General features: G+C 40.6%; 2 protein-coding genes and 1 long non-coding RNA gene across 4 annotated transcripts in view; 2 read left to right on the plus strand and 1 right to left on the minus strand.

Moving 5' to 3' along the window:
- The first annotated feature begins 246 nt into the window (after positions 1 to 246).
- LOC109485935 (UNC5C-like protein) lies at positions 247 to 5288 on the plus strand. Of its 2 annotated transcripts, none has more exons than XM_019789638.1 (3): positions 247 to 340; positions 2760 to 4439; positions 4776 to 5288. In XM_019789638.1, exons 2-3 carry the CDS (start codon positions 2805 to 2807, stop codon positions 5025 to 5027), a joined length of 1887 nt encoding a protein of 628 aa, XP_019645197.1. In that variant the 5' UTR covers positions 247 to 340; positions 2760 to 2804; the 3' UTR covers positions 5028 to 5288. The 2 variants fall into 2 exon arrangements, with proteins under 2 accessions (XP_019645197.1, XP_019645198.1); XM_019789639.1 differs by having other exon boundaries at positions 273 to 335.
- Positions 5289 to 6393: 1105 nt separating this feature from the next.
- On the minus strand, positions 6394 to 8532 carry LOC109485936. The gene is made up of 3 exons (XR_002141164.1): positions 8307 to 8532; positions 7744 to 7857; positions 6394 to 6896 (listed from the first exon to the last, which is right to left on the minus strand). It is a non-coding gene; the product is annotated as an uncharacterized LOC109485936 (long non-coding RNA).
- Positions 8533 to 8899: 367 nt separating this feature from the next.
- LOC109485921 (nucleolar GTP-binding protein 2-like) overlaps positions 8900 to 14527 on the plus strand; it is a 19762-nt gene continuing 14134 nt past the window's right edge. Inside the window, exons 1-8 of the mRNA XM_019789617.1 lie at positions 8900 to 9097; positions 9783 to 9876; positions 11405 to 11499; positions 11786 to 11919; positions 12205 to 12303; positions 12502 to 12587; positions 12860 to 12926; positions 13639 to 13797. Coding sequence (XP_019645176.1) covers positions 9022 to 9097; positions 9783 to 9876; positions 11405 to 11499; positions 11786 to 11919; positions 12205 to 12303; positions 12502 to 12587; positions 12860 to 12926; positions 13639 to 13797 — 810 coding nt within the window. The 5' untranslated portion in view covers positions 8900 to 9021. The remainder of the gene's footprint in view (positions 9098 to 9782; positions 9877 to 11404; positions 11500 to 11785; positions 11920 to 12204; positions 12304 to 12501; positions 12588 to 12859; positions 12927 to 13638; positions 13798 to 14527) is intronic.

Here is a 14527-nt window from a genome sequence, read left to right on the forward strand (position 1 = left end):
ATTCCTGCTGTTTCCTAGTCCTGCATAATGTACGTCATTCAATCTTATCTAATGTTTCAATAAATTCAAAACCCACATTACTGCCTGGAAGTCTGGAATGTCTGATTTCTTGTTAATGTTATGGTGAAGGACGTCTTATTGGAGTTAATAATTAAACATCCTATCATAGGAGTCTGTAAACATATGACGTCATACCATGCCAATGTTTGGTGACACCGGCGAGTGGTACTTGTACTTACCGTTTGGTCTCGCCCATTTTAATTTCCGGGTGTGCACGAAGCAGCAAGCGGCACGATCATGCTGAGGTCCCGGCCAGTGCGAGTCGTATCTAAGAAGTAAGGTACGTAGTGACTTTTTTCAATATTTTGATTCCATTTAGCCTATCAAGTTTACTAGTGTAGAGGTTCAAGACGTCGATGTGAGGTAAGGTAGAGGTGTACGATTCTGTCACATGTTTACGGCAAGGTCATTGCCATTCGTGTAAGGGAACATCACGGTTTACCTCACACGTTTTCTTGGAGTACGAGTACTTTTTTCCTGATTCTGAACTGGACATAAACTGAACTAGACGTTTTCTCCTCCACAATATTTCACGACAAGAGCTGGTGGTGCCACTTACCAGTGAGTGGCAAAGGCAGCCGCGGGAAACCTCGATGACCGCATGTGTTTGTACAGCTTTTGGTCCGTCATACAACACAGGTTTTCCCCAACAGGACGGAACAAAACTTACTGGTTAGGGCCGGGTCACACACGTCGTACGATCGCAAACTGAGGGCATTTGGGGGATAATCGTGGTTGTGTCGTAAAAATTCATGTCTTGTTACGGAAACAGTCTTATCGGTGGTTGGTTTTTCTACAACCTACTACGATATTGAAATCGTACAATGGCGAATGTGACCGCGCCGTTAGGTTGACGAAAAACGTGCTTCATTTTCCTAACATAACACCTATGACTGGGACAAGTTATAGTCAAACGTGCAGGTTGAAACAAAGGCAATGACGTAGTCAACGGTTCATTCTCCTCAATTCATTGCGTCAAAACAAGTGTAGTGTGTCTGTATAGTCGTGTTTCAAACTTCCGTTTTCCGTGTTTAAAGTCAAGTATACTTAAGTTTGTTCCGCTTTGTAAAATGGTATTATTGTATTAATCAATCAATGACGTCGACATTCTTTTCTGCGATGGAGTTAATAGCATAAACTACCCGGAAATTATGTCATGCATAGTTACAACAGCAGAGCAAAAAGCCACCTAGTACTTGTTTTCGTCTTGGTTTGCAAGATAAACACGCCCACCTGGCCGAACTGTTATTGCAGATCATCTTTAGAAGGGGCGTTAACCGGTGTGTGAGGGGGGCATCAGACACATTTCATTAGGAACCAACCATACTTGTTGATAAGGGCTCGGGGTACGTCGTAGTACGGGCGAAACTTCTGTACAAAATGTAGGCTTTTTTCCGCGGTACTAAATTTTTTCATGCCCGCTATACCATTAGAGATAGACCTTTCTTCACCTTTACCCTCATTTGTCCTTCTGTGACAGAGGGTGTAGACGTCGCCTCCTGTCCGATAAAACAAGCTTTAAACAATACATGTGGTCAGCCAGAGGTCACCTGTGTGTTATAATTTGCAAACAACACACTACAGCCGAAGGGATGGGTGTAGCACGGTAAATACAGACAGAGATTGGCGTCGTGTGGATTCAGGCAAGGGTCAATTTGGTCTGGTCAACATTTTCATCAATTATTGACCAGAGACAAGAAAACGCTGTTCGGGAGTGGATGGTAGAGCATGGCCATTTATGTCTGAAATAAACAAATACAACACATATGGCAGCATGGATACTTGTAAGACAAATAAACAAATAAACCCTAAACAAAAACAGACTGCTTGGATACCAGAGTATATAACGTAAAACAAATAAACAAATAATACTTAAATAAAAAACAGGCTGCATGGATACCAGAGAGTATAATGTGAAAAACAAAAAATGAAACATAAATAAAAAAACAAGCTTCATGGATACCAGCGGATATAAATGTAAAAAAATAAAACATAATAAAAAACAAGCTGCATGGATACCGGTATGTGTGACAATAATATCCTTGCATTAGAAGTAGTGTTCAAACAGGGAGAACAGAGTTATATGTCGTCTGTTTACTACTCAAACAGACGACCAAAAGATTACCACGACAAATGTTATATATTTTAGGAGGGTCTGTATTGGCCAGTGGACTGACAATGCTGAAGATTTGGGGGTTCTGCATGTAGAATGGTAAAATTCCTGCGAATGATTTTGGGTTAAGTTCAATTTGGTCCTTTGATTTGTGTTCATAGGGTGTCTGTTAAAGTTGGTCTACGAACGACATAACAGGAAACTTTGTTGTGACTTTTTGTCAATCTAGCATTCACTTTCACTTTATATATATCACGTACAATTTGAAAAGTGATCAATTACGCTAAACAATTGGAAATTAACAGCAACGCGTAACAACAAGTTAGATCTGGCTGGATACCTAATAGCTCGCTACGCCTCACGAAAAAAGGTGTTATAGTTATAGTAATCACTACTGTATGACCCTTGTGACATTACAAAGTCACGAGCCCCGCTTGTTCCAAAGTGCATGCTTGTGGCAGTTTTGGGGACGTGTATGTTTTCCTTGACTATATAAATACTAAATAGGGACATACATGCATTCTAAAAGATCCAGAAGTCGTGTGTACAAAAAACTAATCCTGTTATCATTTTTTTGTTCATTTAGGTACCTTCATGCAGTCGTGACTGAGAACTCCTGTGTCACGTAATCATGGGTTTCAAGAGGCCTTTAAAAGACAAGGATGACAGCGGCGGTGATTGGGAAGACACTATCGTATTTGCCGTGGTTACAGCTGTTGGGATCTTTCTCCTATTACTAATACTACTGATACTATGTCTGAAGTTCAAGTGGTGGCAGTCACTGAGCAAGAAGTTCTCAGTGCCTGCGCTTCGTGGTCGTGTGGAGGAGACCAACGACTTATCCGTGTGGCCTGCGTACAGAAATGGTCAGACGTTGTCTCTCGGATATCCTGCCCTAAACATCGGCCGCTCTGAACAGTTCTCCTACACAAACGGAGCAGCTCATTTCCAGGCGTACATGTATGACGGTAGAGTAGCTGGTTTTGGAGTGCTGGAAAACTCTTCACCTAAATCAACTGTCATTTCTCCTCCAGTGTCCTCGGTTGATTTCTGTGACAGGAGAGGAATCCCGGATGACTTCTTGTACGATTTGAGAAAACAAGAAGACACCAGTAAGATTAAGACAGTCCACGGTAAGCTGGTGGTGTGTGTGTCCAGGTGGGTGGATCACCGCGGGGCCGTGCTCATGTTAGACTGCATGGGCATCTCACTAACCATCCCCCCGGGAGCCCTGGAGACGTCCCGCAGGGAACTCATCTCACTCACTCTGGTCTGGGACTTGAACGACGGGCCAAAGCTGACAGAAAAACAAGGTCTGGTCAGCCCTGTAGTTCACTGTGGTCCGCATGGACTCACTTTGAAGCGGCCGTGTACACTCACTTATAAGCACTGCGCATTTGAACCTACTTTGGTCTCCACATGGACCAGCGAAACACATCTGTTTGGTGACAAGAAATGGAGACTGTTATGCAAGAAAAGAGACACAGACCGCCAGTGCTCCTTTCTTGGGGACGAATGCATTGTCAGGTTGAATCACTTTTCTCTGTACACCAGTATCATGACTGCAGAAGACGGCGGTGTTGTCAGAAAATGGCTACAGATGGTACCTTTTGCGTACGCTCTCAGAGATGGGCGCTTCTACGAGGTGAGGATATATTTGCTCAACAACACCCCCTGCGCACTGCAGTTTGCTCGGTACAAGGAAGGGGAACTAGGCGGCAGACAGTGTAACGCTGAGAAGCTACTGCTCTTTGAAGGGGACGGTAGCAATCTTAAACTTGAACTCACAACTCTGTGCGATGGGTGGACGAACACGGATGCCCCCAAAGAGGACGTACAGTTTATCCAACTGTGGCACAATCTGTGTCCATACGCGTCCTTCTGTTTCCAACGCGATGACCCGACGGTCTCCGATATCAGTGTTACCATCATCGCCTACCAGCGCAGCCGGGTGGAAGATTCTGCAAAACTGCGGATCCTGGCTGCCACCGAGGCTGGCCAGGGCACGTGGTCCTCTGGACCCACAAACTCTTCCAGACCTGGCTCAAGCCGATCAACTGTGCCCTCTTCTGGGAAGGATGTGAACAGCAGCCAGGTCGGCACGCCACTCCTGGGGCTTCCCGGCCCGAGGGTCCCGCGGATCTCCCACTCCCTCAGGATGAAGCTGCAGATGTTGTTAGACGCACGTTCTACCCTTGGAAACGACTGGAGAGCTTTCGCCGGCAAGCTCAACCTCGACCACTGCATACGCTGGTTGGAGACCCAGGTATGATACTCTACAACAATTTGCACATTTATGGTATGGGAAAATGTGTGGGACCAATACCAGCTTATAACATTATAACATAGGGCAGTGCAAAAGGTTTTACACCTGTCCTTTATGTCTCTTGTATGTATTACTAATAAGATGAGATCGTAACTGGCAAACTGACCTTTCACAGAGTATATCTTGATGTTATCATAGTGAAATTCTTTAAAAAGATGCATATGACTAAGTACACTACACTGTACAATATGCTTGAACTGGTCTTGCTGTTGTATATGTGAATTAAATGTGAATTTAGTCATTAAATTGTAACATTGTTTGAATGCTGTATTCTAGCCCAGTCCTATGGCCATTCTGCTGGACAGGTTTGAGGAGGAGGGCCGTACTGTGCAGGACCTCGGCTGCCTACTGTACCAGATAGAGAGGCTGGACGCAGCGGCAACAGTCATGGAACACCTGAAGGAGGCGGAACCACGCAGGGGGTCTGATCATACCACCAACTCCAGCAGTGATGTTACAATGGCAACTGAAGATGCTGTAGAGGATGACCAGGCTGTCAGTGAGGATGAGCAATCCACAGATCTTTGAACAGTGCTTTTGCATCATTTTCACTTCTACATTGTTCCTGTTTCAGGGAACCTTTGTAGGGTTCTAGCTAGCAGGCAAATGTACCCTAGCTTGGAAGGATGTAATTACATAAGATGTTCAATTATACATGTTTGGACTTTTTTGAAAATGTTTCTGTGTGAAATTCTGTTTTTCCTATGAAAGTGAAATTCAGTTTTTTTGTCTGAAAATTTAGTGAAAAATAGCCTTTCCTACGTACTACCTCTTTCTACAGGCATATATGTCTAGCTTAGTGGATAAGTCTGACAACCAAAGGCTATTGTATATAATTTTATGTATTTACATCTTTATTATTACAACAAAGGACTTTCACCTAAGTGACTGAACAGCTACATCTAAATAACATATTTACACTAATCTATATCCCATCTGAAATGATGTCTCTAACATAGTACTAGTAGGTTCTTAACTTTTCATCTACTACTAGTCTAGTACTAGTCTGAGTCATATCACAAGTACAGTATTTTCCATGTATACACCAATGGCAACAGGGTGTCTTCTATATACCTCAGAGATGGCAAAGTTTTCATATGAAATAGTGTAGTTATCCAGACTTGTACATATTTACTTAAGTTAAAAACAAGGGATGGTTTTTTTTTGTGCGTGAAAAATCTGCACATGACAATATGCAAATTAGCTGATTCCCAGAGGATTTAAAAACTTTTTGCTGTTTTAACTTAAGCTTAAAAGTTAGAAAAAAGACTAGAAAATGAAAATTTAACACCATTTGCTTGCATTCTAGACTACATAGCCTTGTTTTGCCAAATTTTCAGTGATTTCAGGTGATTTTCAAAGGTTATGTATTGTTTTCACGCGCAAAAAAGGTTGAAATTTGCGCGAGAAAGAATTTGTTTAAAAAAGCATAAAATCAAACTTCTGGAAGGGAGAAAAGCTTTAAATTGTTACATTTTACTGTACAAAACATTATAATAGTAACTTTTCCAAATTCAAGCGATTTTCAAAAGTTTTATAGAAGATATGCAAATTAGCTTATTCCCAAGGGACGTACATTTTGAAACAAAAATTTTGTCTAACACTAGTAACAGAGGGGAAATTATACCAGAGGACAACATTTTCCAGCCTAAGAATTTGATACCACATATTTTCTAACATATTTCAGGGACTTTTATTTTTCATGCGCATGTTTTTCACGCGCAAATTTTTCACGTGCAGAAAACCCGCTCCCCAAAACAAAACCTTCCTTAATATCAGTATCAAACTTTTCAAAGATTGGTGATGTTCATAAAAGAACATCTAATTGCACCTTCCTTCGAATTCAAAATGATCTATTATCATTAAGGACTAGTGATGAGGCAAACACATGTTATGAATTGTACAAAATGAGCAAATTTCGTATATGTTTTATACTGTTTATAAAAAACTAAGACAAGCTGATATACTATTTAGTGAGTGAGTGATATATGTAGCTTTATCCTGGTGTGTTTCTGGTGACATTAAGTGATTAAGTGATTGAATATTGTTGATGAACCTTTGTAAAAACTTGGTATAATTATAGACATATAGGAAGAAGGATAACACCTAGGAACCAGCTGAATGAGTAGACTGATCCCATAGCCCTTACATAGACCTCTGTCAAATTCAAAACATATAGATTTATGAAAATGCAAATACATTTGACAGACATGTAGATAGTCTCATTGGTTGATTTTCTAATAACTTATTGTGATGGATAATCAGGATCCGATTGGTCTATTCCCTTGAAGTTGAAAGGCATGGCTCTCATGGGCCTGTACATAAAGTAATGGCAGCATATTCCTGTGTTGTATTTTCTGGTGGTCAGCATCACCCTTTGCTTGCCTTTAGGACACTCTAGAAAGAATAAAAGCAATGGAATGAACTTTCCGAGAGGTTACAGTAACTAATAATTAATATTGATTGTTTGCAGAGGCTGCACTTTCATGTTTTTCATGGTGACCTCATACTATGGAAACAACTCTAATCTGTATTTTGTAATTCTATGTTACACTTGACTGCTTGAATCGCTAACTTCTTGCAAACCCTTTTTAAGTCAATGATGGAAATTTCTTTTTGTTCTTGGACAGGGTTGACAGGTTTATAGGGTCGGTTTTATAGCTTGACACGCAACATTTTTTTTCTTAGGCCACACCATCTTAATTTTATGGATGACATCATCTGAAGACCCACAAACTAGTGCACGCGGGCGAATAAAAAATAATCTGGCCAAAAATAAAAATGTTACTAAACCACAGGAATACAAAGCTGTTATTGTGAATTTGCGGCAGTACATAGCGACGTATATGACATGCTGGATTTTTGCGAAATTTATGAGTCCGCACTTTATGTACGTGTACATGTACTAGTATGTACTGAGATCTGGAGTCATGGAGCTCCGGTAGCCTGGGTGCCATCCTCCAGAGTTACCACCTGCTCCGTATTGTGACTATTATCGCTATTTACCAGGGACCACCCAGGCATAGACATATATATATAGAGCCAGGCCAGAGCCTGGGTGGACGTGATCTTTTTTTTTGTTTTTTTGGAATAGGCGAAAATCAATGCACGCGCAGATGCCATCCATAGAATTAAGTCGGTGTGGCCTTACCTAGGCCTTCTGGCTAAAATGCAACTGACTATGAGTATGAGGAGTCTGTTCCCAGACAAGAACATATAAAATTATAAATCCTATCTTACATACCTTAAGGACTTTATTGACATGCTGTCCTGTCACAACCTTCTGTCTGTCCTGCTGGGCTTCCACACACGAGGCAGCCGCTAGCCGCTTCAGGAACAACATGTAGCTCAGGAACACCTGTGGGATAGAGGATAATTGTAGCCCGTGGCCATGGCCATGTAGCTGTAGTGACTGAGACATATACAGTAGATTATTTGTTTGTTGATTCTTTAATTTTATTTTTAAGGCAGTTTAAAAATTATGACCAGGTGCTGAATGAAGTTATTTTGGTAGTTATTCATATCAAGGTAAAGTCACTTCTCTTTCTTCAGCAACTTGTAAGAACAGATCATGTTTATTGTTACCATTTTTTCTACCTCCATGTTGTTACAAAAATTATACCGCATGTGGCGTAGAGTAGATTCACGCTACTGGGGAAGGTAATATTTGATGGTGGAACTACATCTTACAGTTTTTCCCAAACTCAAAGATGCATGGTTGATCATTCAAAAGGAACCAAACTGTACAAATTTGTCGCGACATGTGGTAAGATGTTTTAGTTGAGGGGGGGGGGCTACGTTACTTACGACAAGTTCTGCATTCCTGCTCATCTTAGCATTCGGCTGGTGTCTCTTTACAACAGCCCGGATCCGCGCCCTAGGACAGCTTCTTTTCATGGTGGATACAAATGGCTTTTCTTTAAATAGAAACGACTAGGAGAAAAGATTCAAGACAACTTGAAGACGCGACTGTGCAGATTTTCAACAAAATCCCGCCGTTCAAATTTGGAGCCAAAGTGTCATGGAAGAGAACAATGTAGTTTGTGGGGGAGACGTATATTAAATCTGGGGCGTTATGAACAATAAAACGACTACGACAAGTATAACATAGAAAATAAAGTTTAATTACATTTTTACTAATAATAGTATGACTTAATTTAAAATGGTGATGAAAATGGTTATTCTTCTAAATTGTTCTAGATTCAATTTTGTTTACGCCCCTTCTTTGCAAAGTGAACGAACCCCAAGGCTGCATGATGGGAAACTGGATTTGTCATATATTTTTTTTGAATTGAATTTCGTAATAACTTCCATAATTTGCACCTGGAAGTTAGTTTTTACAGATTATTTGTAAAAAATATTTTGCGCACATGAAAAATGGTAAAAGATACATAAACTTCTTGCCGGTGATTCAAGGTTTTTCACCTTTGACCTTTCCTCCACGAGGTTCCCAGCTGCAAGTTGGAACTTGGCATCCTTTGCCCGAATAAACACCAAACTTTGACAAAAGCAAGTAACAGAAATGGCGAAGACAGTGCAGAAGAAGAAGAAGAAAGTTCAGGATCGAATTAAGAAGTCTAATTCGAGCACAAATCCAGGTATGTATAGAATATCATGGTTGAGAATGGTGGGGAGGGGGGCTCAAGTGGACAGACGAATCATCACGTTAGCTTGGTTCTGCCGTCTGCAGGTTACCAGACCTATTTTAGCTTCCAAGTCTCGGGAGCTTAAATACGTCTGGCAACCATGCTAAGTCGCGTGAACTCTACTTTGTCTCTTACGGTAGCCTTACGTCGTTTTTACGCATGTGTATATATCTGTCAGAATGTTGTGAAAATTGTAGTTTAGGCTGCTTCGTGGATATATATATTTGAGAAGAAGTATTTTGGTGTGCAACATCCTGATCATCAGAAATCTTTCAGCCAGCATGCGCAGACGGGCAATTCAAAATTCACCATGTTGAGTATGTTTCTCCGTGTTTAGATTCAAGTCCAATCAAACATAACATATTGGATCACTAACAGTAATTGACCTGGGGCCGAAATGTCTGCAGTGTGGGGCTGAAACGTCCTGATAGGCTGGGGACCAACCTGTCCAGGAACCGAAGTGTCCAACATTGGACCAAAAAGGTCCACACCACAAGTCTTTTTATTTCATCACAACACGGCTGGGCAATACCTATCTGGAGGAATACTGCTTGTATTGTAATATGTTTCTCACAATGTTTGCATAATGTATCAATAATGTATCCTCAAGGTAATAAAATTATTCCTACTTCATCAGACCGAGTATCTGGAGCTGCATCAGGCGGTAAAAACATGCGGGACAAAACTACCATCAAGCGACTACTCATGTACAGAGGGGGGAAGCCAAAGAGGTACTGTACCTGTCCTTTAAGGTGGCGCTGAGGTTACAATTATCACTCATGTGGAACGTGTCCGAAGTTGCCCGAATCTTGATGTATTCAGATGGGAGAGCTAGCAGCTGTGACAGGAGGGTGGTGTCAATTACGCCCACAAGACCTGACCCGCTTACACTGAAGGATGTTTCTTACAAAAGACAGGGATAAATACACTGTATACACACTGTGTGTCATATAAAAAGAGTTGTAGCCTTTAGCATCACATTAAAATATTGTTTCCCTTCATTAAAACATGTGATTACCCCTGAACATGCTGTATCTTGGAGCGATAGTAACTGTGGTACTTGGGAGATACCACGTAAGAAAAGGGTTTCTTTTATGTAGACAACTTATTGGTGCACACTATACATGTTTGTCGCTATAAGGTAGCAAAATACTAACAAAGAAATGAAAATTAACTACAAACTGTAAGTAGTTTCATGTAACTATGGACTCAAAACACAATATGGAACCTGCATGCTACTTGTTTTGAGTTGGACTCGTCCACACATGTGCGAGGCAGATCCCAGCCCTGCCAGGATCGTTCCCAGTGGGAACGTCACGGGGATTATTCCAATTAATGCAGTGCAGTGGGGCTACATAACAGGCCTCATTTGCATCTTCGGCGAACATCGGAGCCAATGGATACCTCTTTTTTGTGGCAATTTTTCTCCGGATACATTCGGTTCATGCCTTATTTGGGTGTTTCACGTGGTGGGGTTGACCCCTTTCCTTGGCCGTATAAAGTTACATTTTTGGAGAGGTCGTTGCCCCGACCGAGAGACACACCAGAGTTTTGCATCAAAAATCAAGCTTATTTCTCTAATATCTGTTGAATTTGGTCAAAATGTTGAAAAATAATTTTATACGGACATGGCCTGTAGTGTTAGTAATGACTTTAGACTAAAGTTTTAGTGATATTAGGACAGCTTTAGGCACTAAACTTGCCACAAACGGATTGGGACCCCACGAACCGGAAGTTGAGTTTTGAGGTACAAATTTGCTAAATTGTCTCACTTTCTCCTGCAAAACATTTTATTTATGTGATCCACACATATTTTTGTTACTTGTGTGTGAATTTCATTAAATTTGAACTAAATCTTACGACGCTACGAGGTTGAGAAGTCACCGACTCCTATACCCTCCCTGCACCACCCCACGAGACCTCAGCGCCACCTTAACACTTGCACTGGCCTTTGGTAGATTGTCTATGCACATAATCATAATGAAGTTTTAGATTGTCAAACATGTGACCTAGGTATATTTGTAATTCTTTATTTCTGAAATTCTTTGTATGTAAAACACGAACAGCTATTTGGATTAATTGGTTTTCTCCCAGATGTTAAAACCTTCTCTACAAAGTTATTGGCCATAAAACGTTGTATCATGTTTCTCTTACAAACAGCCTTTAGAAGAGCCAAATGGAAAGAAACTAACTGTTGTCAAGCGAAAATTTGGACAATTGCCTTTGATTGAAATATCATTGATTTCTCTTAAATTACAGGAACAGAGAGGGCAAGATTGTTCGACCAGCTGTGTTCCAGGGCAGCCTGCCATCTGGATCTATGGCCAGGGTAGAACCAAACAGAAGATGGTTTGGTGAGTTTGCAAATAAGTTACCTCCAGGCATAGATGTATGATGTTGGATGGGTTTGTCTTTAAATTTGTGTGCATACAAAAGTGTAACAGGGAGGTTTCAAGTGCTACCAACTGACTTGTCTGATGGGTGTCCAGGCCATTTTTCCTAGCAGTTAGCCAGCTGCATTGATAAGCTGGTTGCCTGTGGTTGCTTCATGGTGTCCTGGAAGCCAGGGTAGACTGTACTACTAGCCTCTTGTTCACAGGGAACTAAGTGTTTCCATATAGATGTTTGTATTTTTTTCAGGAAATACAAGAGTAGTTACCCAGAATGCTCTGCAGACATTCCAGGAAGAGATGGGTAAAGTAGTGAAGGACCCGTACCAGGTGGTGATGAGGCAGAGTAAGCTGCCTCTGTCACTGCTACATGACAGGGCTAAGGTTGGTACACATGGCAGGCTTTGCACGTCTCCTGACGTATGGAGAGGTTTTAATTTTTGCTATTTATGAAAGTATTACTGTAAATTCATCTGCTTTCACTTACATTTCTTGAAAGGAGCTTAACTGTTTGTTGGGATTCGTTTAGCTAAGTCTAATTTGATATTTTTTTCAGTGATTCACTTTCTGTAAGAAAGAAAGGGAGAAAGTTCACTGTGTATTGTGTAAGATAGTTTTCCTTTACTGTTTGACAGGTGGGTAAAGAAATAAACATTTGTTCCCCTCCAGACTGCACGTGTTCACCTTCTTGACACTGAGAGTTTTGAAACCACCTTTGGTAAGAAGGCCCAGAGGAAGAAACCAAGTTTAAAGGTGGCAGATTACCAGGTATTGATATGTTTGCTTTGACTTTCTCAACTATGGCCCTTCTTGCCATTCTACGCAAATACCTACAGATGCAAGCAAATATGCAGACACACACGCAGACACACACACACACACTGTCTCCGTGCAATTATGAATGAAGGTAATTACGAATTGAGATTTTCTGACCAATGTTGAACAATGTACTTTATTCCTGTGCAGGGTCTTATGAATGTTGTTCAGGAGTCCACAGACAAATATGACCAGGAGAAAGACAAGGACTTGGAGTTGGAAGATGAAGGAATCAGGTGTGATGACATTCCTTGTGGGCGCATAGAGTTGAAATATTGAGGAGTTAACTTAAAATATCCTAATAAGGCTAACATTTACTAGTACTTGTTGTCACTTGTAAAATCACCTGAGTTTTCACCTAGGAAAATGTCACTGAGCTAGCAGCACCTCCTAGTGACTTAAAGCAGTACTGCATGGCAATACTGTATTAGGGTAGTGCAGGGCAGGCCATACAAAGTTGCCTCTCTTGCCCCATTTAATGAATTACTGCAATTCTTGATGGTTTCAGAGATGAGGCAAGAGAACCCATCTTCAGCAAGGGTACATCCAGAAGAATATGGGGAGAGCTGTATAAGGTAACCTTTCTGTTACCTAAATCTAAATGTTAATTAACTCGTCCTGCGGAGCCGTGATATATGGGTTGCACACACAGTACCATCCACATAGCGCCCTGTATATGTATAACTTGTGGGTTTATTCTCATGCAATGCATCACACTGCAGTGAAATGCAATGAATGCGGGAGTAACTATTCCACCACAGGCAAAAAAGTCGGGTTTATGACCTGATCAAAACTTGAATTTATTGACAACTATTGTGTAAAAAATGCCAGCAGGACAAGGGTTAATTAAAAATCAGTTTTCTGTTTCATGTATATGATGTGTGCTCTTTCTCTAGATTGATTTCATATACTAGTAGAGTATACCCATTTTTATGCAAACCATGATGTGTCTAAAATGGCTTAAAAGTTTGACAAGGTCACCCTCAAGTCCTGAAGTGTCCACTCCTGAAGACATTGCAGATGAATTGTATGTTGTGTATTTTGTTCTATATTTGTGCTTCATTTGAGTATTTATTAGGTTGTTGAGCTGTGAGTTTTTGTATCCATCTATCAAGACAGAGTAGGTTGAAAGCATGTGGGTGGTGTGAAATTGACAGGCAAAATGACAAAGGTCTGATAACCTGGCCAGGAGCCAACAAGAAACATGGGGGAATTGTGATTTCTTGTTACATGTATCAATACATGTAGCTCTATTTCTGACAGTCTCCTAACTTCCGACCTATCCAGGTAATAGACTCCTCTGATGTGGTAATACAAGTCCTGGATGCCCGTAATCCAATGGGGACTCGCTCCAAACACATTGAGGACTTCATGACTAAGGAAAAGAGCTACAAGCATCTCATCTTTGTGCTTAACAAGTGCGATCTCGTCCCCACCTGGGTTACAGTGAGTATCTATATATATGGTTATCCTGTTTCAAGGTGTGATAGAATTGTGCAATTTTCAGGCATGTTGGGCCATACTGATGCGGTAATAATATGAATGACATCTTATGGGCACCTAAAACTGATGTAAGTGTACGAAAAAAAACTTTCCTTCATTATGATTTGAAATCTACAATCAGGAAAAATGAACAAATAACTGCTCTTCCACACCTTCTTAACTTTGTTGATAATTTGAGCCCTGCTTTCCTTCCTCTGGCGTCTTTTTGTTTTCCTTTCATCCTCTGTCATCCTTCAAGTTCCAAATGAAACAGTATGAGTATGGTCACAATTTTTGGGAAATGGATGGAAATTGATGCTTGCACAGATGTCATCCATGTAATCAAGTTAGTGTGCATGTTACATGATAATGTGTAAAAATATGTACACAATAAAAGTTTGGCCTTTCTAGTAAATTCTACAATATCCAGGGGATAGGAAGGTTATCACAATCTGATAATCATGTCCAGACACATCCAAGAAAAATCAGTTCTTATACCTTTTATTTTATCTTATATGGTTTACCTGATTTATTCTGTAAATAATTGTTACCTACATGTAGCTAATTCTGATCAGGATTGGCTTGTTCTATTATTACTGAACATAATGGCAATCATAATTTTAAGATATGAAACAGAATAGAATATATCATGATATGCACTCAAAAGTATTGGATATACCCTTACATCTGATAT

This window comes from Branchiostoma belcheri, unplaced genomic scaffold, assembly GCF_001625305.1.
Source record: "Branchiostoma belcheri isolate BF01 breed outbred unplaced genomic scaffold, Haploidv18h27 scaffold79, whole genome shotgun sequence".
Classification (NCBI taxonomy): Eukaryota; Metazoa; Chordata; class Leptocardii; order Amphioxiformes; family Branchiostomatidae; genus Branchiostoma; species Branchiostoma belcheri.

Coding starts and splice junctions, on each gene's coding strand:
- LOC109485935 (XM_019789638.1), top strand. CDS start 2,805: ATGGGTTTCAAGAGGCCTTTAAAAGACAAGGATGACAGCGGCGGTGAT. Junction 4,440..4,775: donor TACGCTGGTTGGAGACCCAG/GTATGATACTCT, acceptor GCTGTATTCTAG/CCCAGTCCTATGGCCATTCT.